General features: G+C 38.6%; 3 protein-coding genes across 7 annotated transcripts; all 3 read right to left on the bottom strand.

Moving 5' to 3' along the window:
- Window positions 1-4,789: 4,789 nt before the first annotated feature.
- On the bottom strand, window positions 4,790-6,999 carry LOC121761185. The gene is made up of 6 exons (XM_042156793.1): window positions 6,753-6,999; window positions 6,246-6,421; window positions 6,055-6,135; window positions 5,529-5,600; window positions 5,234-5,285; window positions 4,790-5,068 (listed from the first exon to the last, which is right to left on the bottom strand). Exons 1-6 carry the CDS (start codon window positions 6,898-6,900, stop codon window positions 4,968-4,970), a joined length of 630 nt encoding a protein of 209 aa, XP_042012727.1. The 5' UTR covers window positions 6,901-6,999; the 3' UTR covers window positions 4,790-4,967.
- Window positions 7,000-10,813: 3,814 nt separating this feature from the next.
- Window positions 10,814-13,210, bottom strand: LOC121760041 (E3 ubiquitin-protein ligase RNF170-like). The gene is made up of 5 exons (XM_042155645.1): window positions 12,939-13,210; window positions 12,232-12,404; window positions 11,647-11,718; window positions 11,339-11,390; window positions 10,814-11,167 (listed from the first exon to the last, which is right to left on the bottom strand). The coding sequence occupies exons 1-5, from the start codon at window positions 13,135-13,137 to the stop codon at window positions 11,055-11,057; spliced, it is 609 nt and encodes a 202-aa protein (XP_042011579.1). The 5' UTR covers window positions 13,138-13,210; the 3' UTR covers window positions 10,814-11,054.
- A 1,291-nt stretch (window positions 13,211-14,501) lies between these two features.
- On the bottom strand, window positions 14,502-16,778 carry LOC121760156 (E3 ubiquitin-protein ligase RNF170-like). 5 transcript variants are annotated; one of them, XM_042155778.1, is made up of 6 exons: window positions 16,463-16,778; window positions 15,972-16,135; window positions 15,780-15,866; window positions 15,238-15,300; window positions 14,935-14,986; window positions 14,502-14,867 (listed from the first exon to the last, which is right to left on the bottom strand). In XM_042155778.1, the coding sequence occupies exons 1-6, from the start codon at window positions 16,602-16,604 to the stop codon at window positions 14,836-14,838; spliced, it is 540 nt and encodes a 179-aa protein (XP_042011712.1). In that variant the 5' UTR covers window positions 16,605-16,778; the 3' UTR covers window positions 14,502-14,835. The 5 variants fall into 5 exon arrangements, with proteins under 5 accessions (XP_042011712.1, XP_042011713.1, XP_042011715.1 ...); XM_042155779.1 differs by having other exon boundaries at window positions 14,502-14,819; window positions 14,867-14,986; window positions 16,463-16,777; XM_042155781.1 differs by having other exon boundaries at window positions 14,502-14,857; window positions 16,463-16,777.
- Between the last annotated feature and the right edge of the window lie 4,250 nt (window positions 16,779-21,028).

Genomic DNA, 21,028 nt, shown 5'->3' with positions numbered 1-21,028 from the left:
TATCCAACAACTTAAGGAAGAAACAAAGTAAGAACAAACAGATATTAAATAGAAAAAGGAATTGTATAACCAAAGTCGTTACTAATACATCCCTAGAATCCTATGAATTTAGTTACACATGATAGAATAATCTAAAAACATAGATTGAAGGAAAAACAATTGGAACATAAAACTAAAGCAAATAAAACTCAAATGTTGAATCCGTGTAGCTTTGATGTTCTTGAATCCTTCTCCAACTCCTTGCACAATGAAGTACTCTAACTTTTAATCTCTAGAAAATATGTTGCAAAAATAGGATCTCTAATGATGAAGCTTGAGGGGGTATTTATAGGGGAAAATCGTCCCTTCTCAAATAAGGAAAATGGTTGCAAAATATGGTAAATCTTGGAGATAAAATTAGCGCAAATCTCCTCGCAGCTCTTTTGTGGCGGACCGCCGCACCTTGGCCAGCGGTCGTCACTCATTGATCCGAAGCTTCTGACTCTTAGGTGGCGGTTGTCAAGCATTGCCCAGCGGTCGCTGGGCGTGTCTTCATTCTATGCACCAATTTTCCGAAACGTACCGCTACAGATATGACTGTCGCTAAGCGCCGGCGGTCTCCGGCAAGGTTGCAGCGGTCGCTAGTCGCTAGGGATGTCAATGTAACCCGAACCCGCGGGCCGGCCCGAATAACCCGATAAAAATACAGGGTTAGGGTTATAATTTCGCAGCCCGAATTTAAAATCGGGCCATTCGGGCTGACCCGTTCGGGTTGTCGGGTTAGGCGGGCTGACCCGTTCGGGTTACGGGTCGGCCCGTCGGGTTGAAGGCTTCTGCACAGCGAGCAGTTTTTGTAACGGTCATAACTTTCTCTACAAAGCTCCGATTGAGGCGTACAATATATCCACGCGAAGCTCTTTCGAAGACGAAGAGAATGATATGTATTAGAGGTTTATCAGATTTCAAAATCGTGAGAAACATTGACTCAAACAAGGCTGCTGCACATCCACATATTTTGTGTACATTTTCTAATCAATTTTCTATCATTTCTCAACAAACATGTAAACATACCAAAATATAGAAATATAATCAAAATCATCCAAGACAACCCTCTAAAACCATGCAAAATCCAAATACGTCAACCGACTATATAAGATCACGAAAAAAATCACCATGTGGTTCATGGATTTATAAATGCTCGTATATAGAAGTAGGGATGTCAATGTAACCCGAACCCGTGGGCCGGCCCGAATAACCCGATAAAAATACAGGGTTAGGGCTGTAATTTCGCAGCCCGAATTTAAAATCGGGCCGTTCGGGCTGACCCGTTCGGGTTGTCGGGTTAGGTGGGCTGACCCGTTCGGGTTACGGGTCGGCCCGTCGGGTTGAAGGTTTGTGCACAACGAGCAGTTTTTGTAACGGTCATAACTTTCTCTACAAAGCTCCGATTGAGGCGTGCAATATATCCACGCGAAGCTCTTTCGAAGACGAAGAGAATGATATGTATTAGAGGTTTATCAGACTTCAAAATCGCGAGAAACATTGACTCAAACAAGGCTGCTGCACATCCACATATTTTGTATACATTTTCTAATCAATTTTCTATCATTTCTCAACAAACATGTAAACATACCAAAATATAGAAATATAATCAAAATCATCCAAGACAACCCTCTAAAATCATGCAAAATCCAAATACGTCAACCGACTATATAATATCACAAAAAAAATCACCATGTGGTTCATGAATTCATAAATACGCGTATATAAAAGCTTTCTTTTAGTATATTTCCAATATAATAGTGCAAAGTGTTTTGACGCCGCTTCGTCATTGAATTATGCGTACTTTGATGATTCTTAAAACAAAGATAAATTATTATTTGACTTATTTACAGTTGGAATAAATTAAATTTGACCAATTTTAATTCAAGAAAACTTAGAGTTACTCCAATTAGCCAGCATCTTGATAATTCACTCTTTAACAATTCAAAATATTTTTGTTACATCTATGATGCACCTCTCACGTTATGAAAATTTTATTTAATTTTCTACGAATTGATTTATGTTTGAATTTTGAAACAAAGAGTTGATTTATGTTTTAAATACATAAACATAAACATACTATTGATAGATATTTTGTAAATAATTATGTAATGAATAAGTTATTTAAATTTAAATAACTTAATCTTTTTAAAAATATTAAAGAAAATTAAAAATATGTATTTCATTATTGAATGATTAATTAAAAATATGTATATAATTAAAGAAAATTTAAAATACGTATTATTTTTTGAAAATATTAAAAGAATTAAAAATACGCATTGACCCGAATAACCCGGTGGGTTAGCCCGAAACCCGAAGGGTTAGGGTTAGGGTCGAACTTTTATAACCCGAAAAAATCATAACCCGAATAGCCCGTACCCGAATGGGCCGACAACCCGAACGGGTTGGCCCGAACCCGAACGGGTTGGCCCGATTGACATCCCTATATAGAAGCTTTCTTTTAGTATATTTCCAATATAATAGTGCAAAGTGTTTTGACGCCGCTTCGTCATTGAATTATGCGTACTTTGATGATTCTTAAAACAAAGATAAATTATTATTTGACTTATTTACAGCTGCAATAAATTAAATTTGACCAATCATAAATCAAGAAAACTTAGAGTTACTCCAATTAGCTAGCATCTTGATAATTCACTCTTTAACAATTCAAAATATTTTTGTTACATCTACGATGCACCTCTCACGTTATGAAAATTTTATTTAATTTTCTACGAATTGATTTGTGTTTGAATTTTGAAACAAAGTGTTGATTTATGTTTTAAATACATAAACATAAACATACTATTGATAGATATTTTGTAAATAATTATGTAATGAATAAGTTATTTAAATTTAAATAACTTAATCTTTTTTTAAAATATTAAAGAAAATTAAAAATATGTATTTCATTGTTGAATGATTAATTAAAAATATGTATATAATTAAAGAAAATTTAAAAAATGTATTATTTTTTGAAAATATTAAAAGAATTAAAAATACACATTGGCCCGAATAACCCGGTGGGTTAGCCCGAAACCCGTAGGGTTAGGGTTAGGGTCGAACTTTTATAACCCGAAAAAATCATAACCCGAATAGCCCGTACCCGAATGGCCCGACAACCCGAACGGGTTGGCCCGAACCCGAACGGGTTGGCCCGATTGACATCCCTACTGGTCGCTCCCAGAAACTCCAGATTTCCTACTTCGCGTTTTGATTCCCTTTTTAGGCTCAAATATGCACATTTCTCACAAAACATGTCAAAATACCAGAATATATAAAATACGCAAATAATGGATATGTTATGCAACTTTGACATTCAAAACAGACCAAACAATGGCCTTAAAGCCGTGCAAAATCCGGGTGTATCAACCATCCACATCCTTGTCTCAATACCGTCACATCCATTAACTATTCATGGGTCCCACTGCACGTTTTACCCCATCTATTAACTTAGAGACTGCACATGCAACCCTCCATCTCTTAACCATCTCTTCCCTTAACTATTCATTCAATTTCATTTTTTATTTTTATTTCCAACAAATTCAATTAATATTTCATTGAAATATTAAATTAATACTAATAATAGAGTGTTTGAGTGAGAATAGAGAGTTTTTTTATGGTGGATAATTTGTGGGAATGATTTGATATTTATAGAAGTGATTGGGGGCTTTAAAAAATTAAAATATTGCAAAAAACGGCTATAAACGGCTAGTATTTTTGGGGGAATTTTTTTCATTTTTTTTGGAATTTTTTTAAAAAATAAAAAAATATATTTTTCAACGGATATAAACGACGCCCACTCGCGGGCCGGCGAGTGGGCGTCACGACCGCACGGGAGCTCACCAACATGCTCTCGGCGGAGGGATACGGGACGAGACGGAGTGGCTGCATCGCTGGCTCGATGTTGTCTCGTCTCGCCGAGACGAGACCGAGCTGGCAACGAGCCAGCGCTGCGGATGCCCTTAGCTCTAATAGTACTAAAAAACCAATTCAACTTTTGGTTTTTGAGAAAAAAAATACCTATATTTAGGTTTACACTAAACCAAAATCTAAAATTTTTCAAATTTTGTGAGTAAAAAGGGCATAATATAGTGAATATTCTTTTAAGTTTGAGTTTACTGTAAATAGTTAGAGTAAATCATATTTGATGTCACATTTATACTAAAATGAGTTTGAGTTTAGTGTAAATGATTGGAGATACTGTTTTTGGTTATGAAAATACGAGCGATATCCACAAGTGTTAATAGTGGGAGAACCAAGAGTTTTCGTTTATTGGCCTCCTTGTCAATCCTAGCTTTATGTTGTGATAAATAACAAGGAAATGGAATTCCTCAATGTTTTGTTATTCAAATTGTGTTTTATCTACTCTTATTTTGATTAATTTTATACTCCACTTGTGTCTTAATAATTCACATGATTTAAGTGTTAAGATACTTCTGATTTTTACAGGGGCCTACTTTGCTATGGCTTTTTTTTTATCACAACAATAACGTCCCCAATAAGAGCATATTGGCGTTACACAATGATAATATATGAAAAACCCGTTAAATTATAAATTAAATTACAAGTATAAAGTGTGAAATGGTTAAGTAACTAACAACTAACTAAACTAGCCCATGATCATATCCAAAAACTGTATGCGTATGTTTTTCATCCTTCATTAGCATAGCACACCATTTCACAAAAACATGGTTCGACCAATCATATTCTATTGCATTTTATAAATTGATGAGATCTAAATTGCGAGTAACTTATAATTCATGCATTATTTGAGAAGATAGGTTATTGCATTTGATATGTTGATGAAATCAGTGACTAAAAAGGTCCAAATGATGAGTTGCAGCCAGACAAAGAAAATCACCATCCACAACAAGCATTTGAATTTTCACAAAAACACATTTTCCTACAACGAAATCCATTATCGATCTCCATTCTCGATCTCCATTCTATTGAGGCAAACGATCCCGCAACCATCGCCTATTCATCCAAATAGTAAGTAGAAGCAGAGCACATCTCAGCATGTAAGCTAGTCGGAATTCAATCCCTTCTGTCAAACAAATTAAGCTGTAAGTAGCCAAACAACCAACTTGCTCGCTTACACTAAACTATACAAGAGTCGAATAAAGTTGATGCTTCATCCTTTTCGCATAGGAAACAAAGAAACAAGAACCATAATACGATACGGTCTAAACTGAATCAAAGAGGAGCATACCATTTGGCCACAAACGGAGGTCATATATTGTGTGGACAATGTGCATCAGCAGCTGCAAACAAGGATTAGAAGGAAAGTAAATGCATTAGCAAAAGGATAAAAAACATTCTCTTTTTAGTGATACACTGATACTGTAACAAGTTAGAGGGGCGAAACACTATCAAAATTTGCAGATAGGTATTTGAACAGTATTTTATACCACACACTAACACTGATATACCGGCATAGATCATGAATCGTAAATGTGCATGACAATGAGTCAGAGAAGAAAATATGCTCATGGAAATGAACTTACAGTAATAAACCGTATTGTGCTAAATATAGTATCCATCACTACATCCACGCGATCAATCAGATCTCCATATTTCTGTAGAATAAATTGAACCCAGAAATTAGTTTAACTGTTGCCAAAAAATGTATTGAAATAGCCGGAAAGAGGCATATCAAAATTCACTTCAAGGAGGCCTTAATTATGAATGATTGAAAACCAAGCCACATGCTCATACACCACATTAACATACAACTCACTTTCATATGCAAGAGAGAAAACCATTGGACAGAAAGAGACACTGACATAAGACAAGTAAACTTCCGAAAGCACGTAAAATGGCAATGAGACTTGTATTAGCAGATAACAGATTAGATTATGTATAACAGTTAGCAATGAAATTTTCATTCAATTTGGATAACATGTCAAGGCATGGCATACACTCAAGAATGTTCTTGTCTTTCCTATTCTCAATTCTCTGTAAAAGCAGCATATGCCAATATTTACTAAGCAAAAGAACTTGAAATAACTATAGCTTCAGCAAAGAACATACCGTGAAGAAGCTAAACCCAACCTTGTGTTGGCGATCATGTTGCTTCATCCCTCCGAGTAACTCACCAACCTCTCTTCCTAGCTGAATCAGTATAGGTGAATGGGGAACAAGTCTATATATCAATGGTTGAAACTTGAAATAATTAAAGTTGCAGCAAAAGAACATGCCACGAAGAAGCTAAACCACCTGACCTCGTTTTCACGATTATATTGCTCAATCTCCCGGAGGATTTCACTAACTTCTTCTCTTCCAGGCTGAATCATTACTGGTGTATAGGGAACAAGATTATATATCCAGGATTCACACATAGGGCACTTGCACAGTTGGAAATTTGCCATGAACTTCGAAAATCGAACAAGACAGCTGCCTGTAATCAATAAGTAGGTGTCGTTGAGGATGAAATGATGACAGTTAAGCAATACAATAAACCAATTATAAAGGAAAACATAAGATGTGCAAAACAGAGTCTCCTAAAGCTATCACAACATCATGCTTTTCATGTTTTCCTGATCAAACATATCCAATCCAGCAATATGCATATCATTTCCTCCCACATTCAACTGCTTAACTTTGTTTAGACAAAGGCAACAACCAAACCGAAACCCTAAACTTTGAAATTCCAATTTCTTCATTTAAAGTTAAAATTGAAAACAAAAGGAGTGAAAGAAAGGAATGCAGAGAGAGAGAGAGAGACTTGCCGCAAAACCAATGGCCGCAGTTAGTGCGGCATGGAACGTGGAAATCATCGAAGCAAATTGGGCAGCAGTCATCTTCCGGCGGCCTATCCTTTCTGTATCCTCCTCCGGCCAAATTCTTGCCTTTTCCGAACCAACTCAGCATCTTCATCTCTTCCGTTTGATCAATTTCTTAGGCTGTTGATTATATTTGTCGATTGTAAATTCTCAATAATTGATCACAATGCTATTTTCAGAGTATACTCCCAGCAGTCTGACCGCCATGACAGAACTAGTTGAAGCTTTCTGTGGATGTACGAAAATACCCTTGCACATTTCCACAATACCTCGTTTCCGTACATAATTCTTGGAAATTACATATACCAAAAATTATTTTTAATTTTATTTTTAAATTATTATACGAAAATACCCCTACGCGTTACTCACATTGGCTACTCACATTGGCTGATGCCTGATGGCCGTAATATATCTTCATGATTATTAAAATTCTACAATTGGTAATTAGTGTATGTATTTAGATTCACTTATACATGAAATAATTTACAAAATATACTCTATTTAACATACAATATTAACAGCCTTAATTTTAAATTTTATTTTTAAATTATTAATTAATTTATAAAATTATACATAGCGATTATTTCATTAAAAAACGTGAAATGATTAGAGTATGTGACGGTATTTATAGAGTACAAAAATTACAAATACCAATAACTATCATTAATAAAATTCTTGAAAATTACATATACCAAAAATTATACTGTATAGTTTTTAGATTTAAATAATAAATAAATTGTTTATAATAATTAGAGGTATGTGGTTTGAACTGGATCGACGATTAACTATCAATTCGAAATGAAAGTGACCTGCATAGATCAGCCATTACTATGATCACAGTTCATATCGATCGGTTATGGTTCAAAGCATTTTGGAACTGAAAGTGACCTGCATAGATCAGCCATTACTGTGATCACAGTTCATATCGATCGGTTATGGTTCAAAGCATTTTGGAACTGAAAGGTAAGTTAACCTACAATTTTAACATTTAATCAGCCATTCAAATATTTTTTAATAAAAAATTATTTTGAAATTTAAATATATATAAATAATCTTATTTATAAAAATCAATTTCTAAAATAAAATAAAATTAATTTCTAAATTATCCATATTTAAATTTGGTCTTGTGAAAATAGAAGCATATTTGAAAAAAGAAGAATGAATACTTCCTCCAACCCACTCAAAATTGTCACATTTTTTTAATAGGATGAAGTTGTTGAGTGTGATTAAGAGCACCCGCAACGCGGGCCGCCGGCGTTCCGCGGGCCGTTCCACCGGAACGACTTCACAGCGGAACGCGTTGCGGTGCATGGTGTCGTCGAGGAGCCGTTCCCAAGCCGTGTCGGGTGCCGACGGCACGACCCGCGGCACCGTCCGTGCCTCCACGTGCTTCAGCGACGTGGCTCTCCCCGCGTCGTGCGTGACGCCCACTCGCCGGCCCGCGAGTGGGCGACGTCACGTGCTGATGCAATAATTATTTTTTTAAAAAAAATTGATTTAATAATAAAAAAATTAACGGTAATATTACCGTTTTTTTTATACCGTTTTTTAATTTTTTTAATTTTTATTTTTATTTTCTTATTCTATAAATACTCCTAATTCATCCTCATTTCACACACAACTACACATCTATTCTTCCTAAATCAACTTCATTTCCTCTCCAATTTTCATATTCAATCTCTTCACAAAATGTCCGGCGACGGCAACTACGGCGGTGGCGGCTCCGGTGGGTGGGATCTCAACGCGTTCGGCGATTGGGAGACCATGTACAACACACTTGGTGGTTCCAGTTCGTCGACGCCGGCACCCAGGGGTCGGCGACGCCGGGTGGGTACCAACCACCCACTTTCGATGTGGATGCATACGCTCGACCCGCCGCCTCGCGGCCTTCTCAGGGATTGTCCCAGATTCGGGAGGATATCCCCGTTGCACCCACCCAGGGAGGAGGCCGAGGCGGTGGAAGCTCCAGGGCTGCGTCTGAGGCGGCCGAGGAGGAGGAGGAGGAGGAGGAGGAGGAGGAACAGGAGGATGAACCGGAGGATCTGGGTCGGCATCCGTAAAGCAACGAAGAAACAAAGGCGGTGTACAACGCCTGGCTCACCGTCTCGTACGATCCCATCGTCCGGAATCAACAAGCCGCCAAGTGCTTCTGGGAAAAGGTCTGTGATGTCTACCACCAGACTAAGCCGAAAGGGGCCCGGAAGCGGAAATATACAATGCTCCGTGCTCACTTTCGCCGAGTCGACGTACAGGTCAAAAAATTCTGCGGCATCTACTCGGCCGAAGCGGCGCAATACCAAAGCGGAGCTTCGGGCGTCGACATTCTAAGGGCGGCTTTGCGCGCCTTCCACCAGGACACCGGTCTATAGTTCAAATTTGTTGATATTTGGCAGCTTGTTAAGGGCGAGGAAAGGTGGGCCGGCAGTGTCCACTCGAGCTCGGGCTCAACCTCAAAGCGCACGAAGCACACGGCGACCGGCAACTACTCGTCTGGTGACACCGGTGAGGCCAGCGAGGGTGAACCGCAGGTGTTTGGGGGTACGGGGTATCCAACGCCCGACGAATACGGGGGATCCAGCCGTGGGCGCCGTCGGCCGCAACGGACGAAGGCGGCGAAGGCGGCTACAGCGAGGAAGGGCCGAGGCGAATCAAGCCAGCCGGCCTCGGGATCGGGGCTCGCGGGGAGGCTCGGACACACTTATGGTGGCGTACATAACCGCCACAATGGCAGACACTTCCCGCTTCTCGTACGCCCAATTCACGGCCTGGTGGAACGAAATTGTTGCTATGGCAGCACAACTTGGCCTTCCGACTCCCCCTAAACCTCGACCGCCTCCGGAGGATGATTCGCCGGTGGAGTAGTTTTTTTATTTTCCCACGTTTAATTGTGTGTTTTTTATTGTGTGTTTTTTATTTTTTTTAGGATTTTAATTGTGTGTTTTTTATTTTTTTTAAGTTTAAGTTGTAATTTTTTTTAATGTTGTGTGTTTTTTTTTAATAAAGTGTGTTTGTTTTTTTTATTAAAGTGTATTTTTTTAATTGAATTGAGTTGGAAATAAAAAAAAATGAAATTGAATGAATAGTAATTTAAGGAACGGTTAAGGAACGGTTAAGGAACGGAGGGTTGCAGGTTCCGTTCCTTAGTTAAGGAATGGAGTAAAAAAGTACAGTGGGGCCCGCAAATAGTAGTTTAAGGAACGGTTTAGGAACGGTATAGGAACAGCGTTGTGGATGGCCTAAGTAGAGTGAAAAAAAAGTGATTGAATATTTCATGAGGAAAGAGAAGAGATAAATGTAGTTTCAAATATACAAAAATTGGTATTTTGAACAAAATAAACTAAATAAGAAAGATAATCATCTTGAATGGGACGGATGGAGTATATACTTAAATTTTTTGTTCTTTTTCAATACAAATTCTTATTCATCTTTTACCTTTTCTTTGTTTTACATTTTCTTTTTTCATTTTACTTTATAAAAGTTTGACATGTATATTTAGATTTGGGGGAAAATTTTGTATGATTTAAAAGTAAAAATACTTTAGCATTTAAATTCTTATAATTTTTCATACTAATCAAAGTGGACTTTTGTGAGTGAGGGTCAAATTTGTAACAAAATCATAAATCACAAATTATAGTGTACATAATTTCCTCCAAATACAAATAAATGGGGCAATTCAGAATAATACTCCCTCCGTCCGTCCCAAGCTACTCGCACTTATTTCCTTTTTGGGCGTCCCAAGTTACTTGCACTCTTTCCATTTTTAGTAAAAATTTTCACCTACAGCCGTCATTTTTGACTTTCCTATACACTCATTCCTTAATCTCCGTGCCGAAAAAGAAAGGGGCGAGTAGCCCGGGACGGAGGGAGTACTATCGAAGTTATAATATAGTTATTGAGATTTTTTCACAATTCGCCATATATTTAGCTCTAACTCTATCTTTGTGTGGTTATGAATTCATGAACTACTCCTAAACAACATCATTTGAAATGGTTGAGTAACTAACAACTAGTTAAACTAATCCATGATCATATCAATCAAGAAGCTGTAAACAGTCGAAACTGATCATACAGATAAAAAGAGAGATCAAGAGAGCCTCAATAAAGTAGCTAGAGCTTTTGTTAATTGTATATGGTTTTCATTCTCCATCAGCATAGCAAGACATTTCACGAAAACATAGATAGCATCCTTCTGGAAATCTTGCTCAAAAACACATTTTCCAGCAACAGAATCCATTATCGATCTCCATTCTATCCCGTCAAATGCCTCAAATATTCCCGTATACGACGCCTATACATGAAAACAGTACCAAATACAAGCAGAGCACATCTCACCATTTGACATAGTCGGAATTCAATCCCTTCTGTCAAACAAATTAAGCTGTAAGTAGCCAAACTACCAACTTGCTCTTCAAACATGTAGCTTACGCTAAACTATACAAGAGTCAGATAAAGTTGATGCTTCATGCTTTAGCATAGGAAACAAAGAAACAAGAACAATAATACGATACAATCTAACCCAAAGAGGTACATACCATTTGGCCACAAACGGAAGTCATATACTGCGTCAGCATATTGTATCAGCGTCTGTACACAAGGATTAGAAGGAAAGCAAATGCATTAGCGAAAAACAGTTTCTTTGTATTCATACATTATCAAATTTTGCAGATTCATGCCTGCATTTCAGTATATTTTTGAACAGTATATACTGCTATTGCATCTATAATTGTATACTATTTCAGCAGTCGTGCACTGACACTTATATACCAGCATAGATCATGAATTGTAAATGCGCGTAACAATGAGTTAGAGAAGCAAAATAAGCTCATAGAGACGAACTTACATAAACAGACGGCAAATTGTCAAGCATAAAATCCGGCATTCCTCTCATGCTCTGGAGCAGATCTACCTCTTTCTGCAGAATAAATTGAAACAAAGAACGTAGTTAACTGTGGCCAATTTTTGTCTTGAAATAGCAGGAACTAAGCAGATCAAAGTTGACTTCATGGAGGCCCCAAACCAATAGATATATATATAACTTGAGTCACAGGAAATGATACGACAGTTTAGAAACTAGAGTTCTAGAATCTGTATGAATGAGAGAAAACCAAGGCACATCCTCATACATCACATACAATTCAATTCAGTGCAGTTTCATACGCAAGAAAGAAAACTGTTGGACAGAAGTAGCTCTTCCTAAAGTAAAAGTGACAGCAACATAAGACAAAGAAACTTACAAATGCATGTAAAATGGCAATGATTCTTCTATTAGCAGATAATCAGATCAGTAACACTATAACAGTAAGCTTTGGATATATACATCTTGAAGAAACATGTCATATTGTGAACAATTGTCTTGTATGAGAGACTAAACAGAAGCACTGAAATAATTAAATGAACATGCCATGAAGAAGCAAAACCAGCCGACCTTATGTTCACCATTAAATTGCAGGATCTCTCCGAGGACCTCAGCAACTCCTCTTCCTGGTTGAGTCAGTACAGGTGAATGGGGAACAAGATTATATACCTGGGATTCACACTTAGAACACTTGAACTTTCGGAAATCATCCATGAGTATCGAAAATTGAAGAACGCAGGTGCCTGCAAAAGGGCAAATATCTCATGTTTATAATAAGTCCATAAGTAGGTTTTCTTGTGGATGTAATGCTGGCATTTAAGTAAACAATAAACCAAGTGGAAAGTAAGAAGCACACATTGTGCAAAACAGTCTCACAACAGCATGTTTCAGTTTCAACTAGCTCAATCTTGTATGATCTATCACTATTCTCCATACTGATTCAGGATTGACAGCAATTTGGCCAAGGAAGACATAAAACCTAATTCATTTCCTCTCACATTCAACTGCTAAACCCTAAAATTTAAAATTCCAATTTCACATTGTGCAAAACAGAGTCTCACAAAAGTTATCACAACAGCATGCTTCAAGTAGCTCATCTTGTTCTTAATTGACAGCAAATTGACGTAGAAACACATAAAACCTAATTCATTGCCTCCCACATTCAACTCAACTGCTAAACCCTAAACTTTAAAATTCCAATTTCTTCAATTCAAGTAAATTAGAAGCAGAAAAAAAGGAAGGAGGAAAGAAACGAAGAGAGAGAGGGAGAGACTTGCCGCAAAGCCAATGGCCACAGTTAGTCCGGCATGGAAAGTGGAAGTCATTAAAGCAGAGGTCGCAGCGTGAATGTTCCGGCGGCATATCCTTGGTATATCTCAAATTCTTGCGGTTTCTGAACCAACCCAGCATCATTGCCGTCTCTTCTCTTCCGTTTGAACAATTTCTCAGGCTGTTAAAGTTGTGTATATTTTGCATTTATTGATCATGCTTTTTTCAGTATATACGAATTGAGATGATCATCTATCCTGCCATGGCAGAACGACTCCAACCTTTCTGTTGATGTACGAAAATACCCCTACGCATTTCCGGAAATACCTGTTATGTACGAAAGTACCCCTACCCTATTTTCTTACTCACATGAATCCATTGTCTTCTATTCAAATTTACATATTTCCATTTTTGGAAAACTATTGAAATATTTAATTCTATTTTGTCTTTCTTTCTTACGTTTTGCAACAAATATACATAACAAATATTTAATTGCTCTATTTGCTACATAGTACTCCCTCCGTCCCACACTACTTGCATTTATTTCCTTTTTGGGCGTCTCAAGTTACTTGCACTCTTTCCATTTTTAGTAAAAATTTTCACCTACAGCCGTAATTTTTAACTTTCCTATACACTCATTCCTTAATCTCCGTGCCGAAAAGGAAATGGGCGAGTAGCCCGGGACGGAGGGAGTATATGGTTTGAAATACAGTCTTAACTATTTACACATTTTTAGGGGCAAAGCTCAAAATTTGTATTGCCTGTAAAGAGGCTCCTCTTTATGGTATGGAAATCTCACTATCAAACATAAATAATGGGAAAAAGTTATCGTGAGAGTAAAAGTAGAGGAAGTTTCGTTTTTAGCTTCTGTGTTTCATTTAATTCTATGTTCTCCACTTTAGGAAATAAAGGTTGTCTCATCTCATCATCTACCTGAGTATGATATTTATCAAGAAAGTGGAATTCCTCAATGCTTTGTTATTCAAATGGTGTTTCATCATCTACTCTTATTTTGATTAATTTTCATATTCTACTTGTGTCTTTTACTAATTCACATGATTTAATCCTAAAAAGGATATAAATGTTGAGATACTTTTGATTTTTATAGGGGAATTATTTGGTATGGCTTTTTTTATCACAACAACAATAATATCACAAATATCAGCCCATCCGCGTTACAAAACGATAATACGTGAGTAAACCGCTAAATTATTAGTTAAATTACAGCTAAATTATTAGTTAAATTACAGCTAAATTATTAGTTAAATTACAGCTAAATTATTAGTAAATGGTTATGCTTCTTGTGAACTACTACAACAAAAATTCAAATTAATTGCAATTATGAAGTGTGAAACGGTTAACTATCAACCAACCAACCAACTAAACTAGCTCATGATCATATCCAAAAAGTGTATGTGATGATAACTAAATCATATTTTATTGCACACCATTCAGAAAAAAAAAACATGGCATCCTTATGGAAAGCTTACACAATTTCAACAAATCATATTTTATTGCATTTGATATATTGATGATAACTAAATTAAGAGTAACTTAAAATTCATGTATTATAGAGAAGATAAGTCTACTGCATTAGATATATTGATGAAATCAACTAAAAAAAGCTCCAAATGAGGAGTTGCAGTTGGACAAGAAAGACAGAAAACCACTATCCACATGAAGCATTTGAATGTTCACAAAAACACATTTTCCTGCAACAGAATCCATTGTCGATCTCCATTCTATTCCGCCAAATGCATCAAATTCTATCCCCATATATGTCGCCTAATCATCCAAATCAAACCAAGTACAACAATAGCACATCTCAGCGTTTGACACAGTCGGAATGCCATCCCTTCTGTAAAAAAATTAAGTTGCAAGTAGCCAAACAACGAACTTGCTCTTTCAACATGTAGCTTTTATTAAACTACAAAAGACTAAAATAAAGCTGAAACGAAGAACCATAATACAATGCAGTCTAAACTGAAATGAAGAGGAACATACCATTTGGCCACAAGCGGAAGTCAATTATTATGTTGACAAATTGTTTCAGCACCTGCAAACAAGGATTAGAAGGAAAGCTAAAGGATCAAAAAACATTTTCTTCGTAGTGATACTGGAACATGTTAGAGGGGCGAAACGCTATCAAAATTTGCAGATTTTTTGCTTTTAAAATCTCATTTTAAACTGCTATTGAATGCATACTGTTTTGGCACTCGTGCACTAACACTGATATACTGACATAGATCATGAATTGTAAATATGCATAACCATGAGTTTAGAGAAGCAAAATAGAAATGGACTTACAAAACTAAACCATAATAGACAAACTAGAGCTTTTGTCACGCCCTCGATCAGATCTCCATATTTCTGCAGAATAAATTGAAACACAGAAATTAGTTTAACTGTAGCCAAAAAATGTCTTGAAATAGCAGAAAAGAGGCAGATCAAAGTTGACTTCATGGAGGCCTCAGACCAATAGATATACATATATATATCTGGAATCTGTATGAATGATTGAAAACCAAGCCACAAGCTCATACATCACATTAACATACAACTCAATTCAATTCAGTTTCATAGGCAAGAGAGAAAGCCATTAGAAAAGCACGTAAAATGACAATGAGACTTGTATTAGCAGATAGCAAGATTAGATGCAGTGTAACAGTTAGCAGTGAACTATTCCATTCAATTTCGATACATCCATCTTGAAGAAACTTGCCAAGGCATGGCAAATAGCGAAGAATAATTCTCCATTTTATAGAAACGAAGGAGTTCTATGAGTGAAGCATGTCTGTAAAATCAGCATAAGAAGTTGAAATAATTATAGCTTCAGCAAAAGAACACACCATGAAGATGCGAAATACAATCGAGTCTTCACGATTTTGCTTCTTCTCTCTGAGGAGCTCATCGAGCTCACCAAATTCTCTTCTTAGCTGAATCAATACACAAGTGAATGGGGAACAAGATTATATATCAATGGTTGAAATCATTATAGCTTAAGCAAAAGAACATGCCATGAAGAAGCGAAACCACCAGACCTCGTCTTCAGTATTAAATTGCTCGATCTCCCCGAGGATCTCACTAGCTTCTTCTTCTCTTCCGGGCTGAACCAGTGCAGGTAAAAGGGGAACAAGTTTATATACCCAGGATTCACACACAGGGCACTTCACCACGGATCTCAAAAGCCCAAGAAGGCATCCGCCTGCAAAAGCACAAAGATCTCATGTAATCCCATTTCTTGATGATGAAATCATGACATTTAAACCAATTGCAAAGGAAAACATGAGAAGTGCAAAAGAGAGTCTCACTAAAGCTATCACAACACAACATCATGTTTTTCAAGTTTTCCTGACTAAACATATCCAATTGAACAATATGTAGTAGTATATCATTTCCTCCCACATTTTATAGACAAAGGCAACAACCAAAAAAAACCAAAACCCTAAAATTTGAAATCACAACTTCTTCATTTAAAGTTGAAATTGAAAGCAGAAAGAGGGAAAGAAGGAATGCAGAGAGAGAAACTTGCCGCAAAACCAGTGGCCGCAGTTAGTCCGGCATGGAACGTGGAATTCATTGAAGCAAATGGGGCAGCAGTCATCTTCCGGCGGCCTATCATTCCTGGTACCTCCGCCCTCATTCTTCTTGCCTTTTCTGAACCAACTCAACATCGTCGTCTCTTCCGTTTGATCAATTTGTTAAGCTGTTGATTTTATCAGTCGATTGTAACTTCCCATTTATTGATAACGATGCTTTTTTCAGTGTATACGTACAGCAGGCTCACCGCCCATTTATTGATAACGATGCTTTTTTCAGTGTATACGCAGCAGGCTCACCGCCATGACAGAAAGAGATGAATCTTTATCTGGATGTACGAAAATACCCCTACGCATTTCCACATCACCTCGTTTCCGTTCGAAAATACGCCTCATTCGAATGAGCTGAATTAGAGTGTCCACGGTGGACACTCCAATAGCCTTGCCCCTTTTTTTTTGCATGACCCTAATTTTTTTATCCACAGCCTAAAAATTTGTTTTCGCCATTATAGTGGACACTTCTAATAGCCATAGCCCCAATCTTTTTTTCATTTATGTTAATTCAATTATAATTAAATTTATTGTACTATACGTACTTAGAAGAAAACGGCTATACGTGAAGAAATTAAAATTAAACACTAAATTTTTGTCGTATTAAAGTACAGAAAAATTATACAACGAAAATTTAATCTATTCAAAAATCACAAAGGTGTTGCGCCGCCTCCCCTACGTGCCCAAACTTCTTCAATCAAATCGGCCTGGAGTGTGGTATATGTTGTGGTCCTGCGCATATCAGTGAAACGTTGGATCAAATATTCATTGCTCCGTGGTACGCCCATCTGGATCGGCGCGGAGGCAACACCGTGACTTGTACTTGCGCCCTCTTCCGGTGCCCAGCGCTCTGCCGCAAATCCTTCATATTCTATTATCATATTATGCAATATGATGCATGCTAACATAATATTCGCGACATCATCTCCGTGTCAAACTCGTGTCGGGCACCGTATAATGGCCCACCGCGATTGGAGGACACCAAAAGCCCGCTCAACATCCTTCCTAGCACTCTCTTGTTTGCGCGCAAAATATTGTTTCTTCGGTCCAACCGGTTTGCGAATTGTCTTGACTAATACGGGCCACTGAGGATATATTCCATCTGCCAAATAGTATCTCCTACTGTACTGCGTGTCGTTGGCAACGAAGCTGGTTTCTGGACCCTTCCCCCGGCACTCATCGTTGAAGAGCGGCGATGACTGAAGAACATTGATGTCGTTGTTCGAACCTGCCACACCGAAATACGCATGCCAGATCCACAAACGGTAGTCAGCAACGGCTTCCAGAATCATTGATGGATGTTTGCTTTTGAATTCAGTTGTGAACTAGCATTTCCAGGCCACCTGGCAGTTCCTCCACTCCCAATGCATGCAATCGATGCTTCCTAACATTCCTGGGAACCCTTGGATCGAACCGTGCATATCCAGCAGTCTCTGACACTCATCAGGGGTGGGCTTTCGTAGGAACTCCCCACCGAATATTTCCCGGATCTCCTTACAAAACTGTCTAAGCAACATTAGGCTAGTCGTCTCACCCATCTGTAGGTATTCATCGAACATATCGGCTGGTCCGACGTAGGCAAGCTGTCGGATTGCAGCGGTGCACTTCTGATGCGTAGACAGCCCGATCCGGCCAGCGCAATCACGCCGAAGGGTGAAGCACCGGTAACGCTCCGCCAAATTCATCGCTATATGGTTGAAGAGCCGTTGCGACATTCTGAATCGCCGGCAGAAAATCTCGGGTGGATAACGGGGGTTATCCACAAAGTAATCAGCCATTAGACGCTGGTGCGCACCGAGGTGGTCTCGTTGGATGGTCCCCCGATGAGTAATCGCACGAGGGATCGCGGCCTCCGCCTCCTCCGCCAAGCGCGCCGCATCCTCCTGAGCGGCCTGGTGTTGCACCTTTTGAATCAGAGAATTTCACGCGTCATTCCATAAATTGTCCATTTCAGTCCACAAATTCTAGTGAGAGAAAGTTTGAGTGATGAAGAGTTGGAATTGTGTGAAAATAATGAATGGAATGGGGTGTATTTAAAGTTTTACTTGGCAACCATGCATTGAAATTCGCCTTATTCCTATTTTCTTGTCTTTCATACTTGAGGACAAGCATGGTTTAAGTGTGAGCAGTTTGATAAGGCTAATTTCATGCATCGGTCTAGGGGTTCATTTCATGAAATTACTGGGTCTAACGCATTGAATTAAGTCAGGTATGTGAAGTTTTTCGCCAGATCCAGGAAAAGAAGAGGACGCTTGCATGGTCCTAGAAAACTGGCAAAAGGGTGAACAATTGGAAGAAAATTGCTAGACGGAGGAAGCCTCGGAGTTGAAGGGTAGAATAGGGATTTCAACGAAAACTCTAGAAGGCTATGTCCGCATCTATAAAAGGGAGAAGCATGCAGGCTGGAGGGACCTTCTCGGTGGAGGCCTCATTAACAGCCCCTTGCTCGATTCACCTTTCCACACACTTGACTCCAAATTCGCGAGAGATTCCAGTTAGCACTTGGCTGGGGTTCACGTTTTAGCTTTCCGAGAGTGGTTCGAGAGTTGTAACACCGTCCTAGTTCAAGGGCGAAGAAACAATTTACATTTTCCGTTGCTATTTACACTGATTCCGCCGAGCTTCGCTGTTCGAAGCTCGGTTTTCTTTTGTTAACCAATATTTCATGTTTTATTCCAGATTTTACTTTCGCTTATGTCTATTGTGTTCATTTCTGGTTTGCTGGTTGAGTTCGCTTGATGTCGAGTTGGATTGTCGGAGTTGTTTATTTTGTTGCAGTTGGTTTCTGATTATTTGCTGATATTTTTCGTTTGGATCTGAAGAATGGTTCTGTTTTTGGATGAATCGGAGGTTGGGTTTTGCTGGAGTTTGTGATTTGTTTGCCGATTGTTCTTGATTGATTGAATTTGGTGGTGATCGGAGCAGATCTGTTAGAATCGGAGTTATGGAGTTGATTTGGTTGATTGTTGAGTTTGGATTGCTTGGATCTGGAGTGGATTAAGCGTCCGACGTGATTCTGAGCATGAGTGTTTAAATTTCATGCCTAGCTTACGTGTTTTCATTTCATTCCGCCTAGTTTACGTAGATCTGGTTTATTTTCGATTCGTAGCAAGTTTCCGGCATCCAAATTTCTATATTCTGTTCGAATCTGGAAGTATGCTCTGTTTTCTGCATTTGCGTTTCTGAATCTGTTAGGAACTTTGCATGCGAAGCTAGCTGGAGCTGATCTGTTATCTGCAGCTTTTTACCGTACTTGCTATATTTGGAATAATGTTCCCCGCTGTTTTATTCTTTCTGCCTAGTCTCAATCAGTTAGTTATTTACTCAGTCAAGGAAGTGTTTGTGTCTTTCGGATTTGATGTCTGATTCCAGTAAGTTTTCTGTGTCCTAGGTCTAGCGTTTACATTTCTTGCCTAGATCTAGTGGTAGTTAAAATCTCAACCCCTTTGCGTGGCAGCAGCCGTTTGTTTCCATAGTCTCTTAGCACTACCCTGCGAATCCATCTCTGTGGGATCGACCCCACTTCCCTATACTAATTCATAGTAATCGGGTTGAGGGATTTATTTTTGAAGGGGAGTCGAGTGTGTCCAACGACAAAAAAAACACTGTAGTTCTCTTGAGTTCCTGGACCCAGTGATCCAGTGGATTTAAGGAGCGTTGTGTCTGGACCGAGCCTTGCATTAATTCTCATATGTGCACACTTGCTTACTCCCGAGTCTAGTCATTCGACATTAGAGTCGAGAGGCAGGCCCAACGCACTTCAAATGGCGCCGTTGCCGGGGATGGATGGCGTGCTTAGTGTTAGTGTTCAGAGTCTGTGGTGTAAATAGTTTTGATTTGTTTTCTTTCTCTTTTGTTTGCAGTTTATGAGCAGAGGCTCAAGGTCTACCTACTGGAGCAACTCATCTGGGTGGAAACACGGTCAGTTTGATTGGCAAGTTAAGGATACAGTCTCTACTATGACCACCAGATCAGGGTTCACCACGGGAGGCCCGTTTCCGAGTGGATTTACTAGCGACGAATCTTGGACGTCATCAGGACGCGAAGATCCAGAATCACCACCCGAATCAGAAACAGAGTCAGAAACAGGGGAAGAAGAGGAAGTAGTTATGGCGCAGGTGGTAGACCCAGATCCAGAAATCGGCTCTCTCACTGCTCATTTAGATGGAGAACCAGCTCAAGCTATAGTGATGAATCCACGTCAAAGGACTATCGAGATCAAGACAAACGTACTCGGCATCTTGCCGACGTTCTCTGGGCGTAGAAATGAGTGTCCGTATGAGTTCTTAAATGAATTCAGTAAGTTATGTGGAATTCAGAAGAGGCCGAATGATGCAACAGAGGAGGATTATCGCCTACGAGCGATTCCGTTTACCTTGAAGGGGGAAGCTAATACGTGGCTATTAAGGTTGCCTCCGGATTCTATCCGCACGTGGAGGGACTTCAAGTTAGAATTCTTAGATTATTTCTTCCCATCCAACAAGACGAATGCACTTAAGAAAGAAATA

The sequence above is a fragment of the Salvia splendens genome, chromosome 13 (genome assembly GCF_004379255.2).
Source record: "Salvia splendens isolate huo1 chromosome 13, SspV2, whole genome shotgun sequence".
NCBI classification, from domain to species: Eukaryota; Viridiplantae; Streptophyta; class Magnoliopsida; order Lamiales; family Lamiaceae; genus Salvia; species Salvia splendens.
The sequence above is the reverse complement of the archived record's forward strand: the minus strand, read 5'-3'. Positions and strand labels throughout refer to the sequence as shown.

Excerpts from the sequence above, each read along its gene's own strand:
- LOC121761185 (XM_042156793.1), bottom strand. The coding sequence starts at position 6,900 with ATGAAGATGCTGAGTTGGTTCGGAAAAGGCAAGAATTTGGCCGGAGGA. Across the intron at positions 6,136-6,245 it reads AATATAATCGTGAAAACGAG|CTAGGAAGAGAGGTTGGTGA; the intron begins GTCAGGTGGTTT and ends ATACTGATTCAG. Across the intron at positions 5,069-5,233 it reads CCTCCGTTTGTGGCCAAATG|AAGGGATTGAATTCCGACTA; the intron begins GTATGCTCCTCT and ends TTTGTTTGACAG.
- LOC121760041 (XM_042155645.1), bottom strand. The coding sequence starts at position 13,137 with ATGCAAAATATACACAACTTTAACAGCCTGAGAAATTGTTCAAACGGA. Across the intron at positions 11,719-12,231 it reads AATTTAATGGTGAACATAAG|AAAGAGGTAGATCTGCTCCA; the intron begins GTCGGCTGGTTT and ends TTTATTCTGCAG. Across the intron at positions 11,168-11,338 it reads CTTCCGTTTGTGGCCAAATG|AAGGGATTGAATTCCGACTA; the intron begins GTATGTACCTCT and ends TTTGTTTGACAG.
- LOC121760156 (XM_042155777.1), bottom strand. The coding sequence starts at position 16,604 with ATGTTGAGTTGGTTCAGAAAAGGCAAGAAGAATGAGGGCGGAGGTACC. Across the intron at positions 16,136-16,462 it reads CTGCGGCCACTGGTTTTGCG|GCGGATGCCTTCTTGGGCTT; the intron begins GCAAGTTTCTCT and ends GTGCTTTTGCAG. Across the intron at positions 15,867-15,971 it reads AATTTAATACTGAAGACGAG|CTAAGAAGAGAATTTGGTGA; the intron begins GTCTGGTGGTTT and ends GTATTGATTCAG.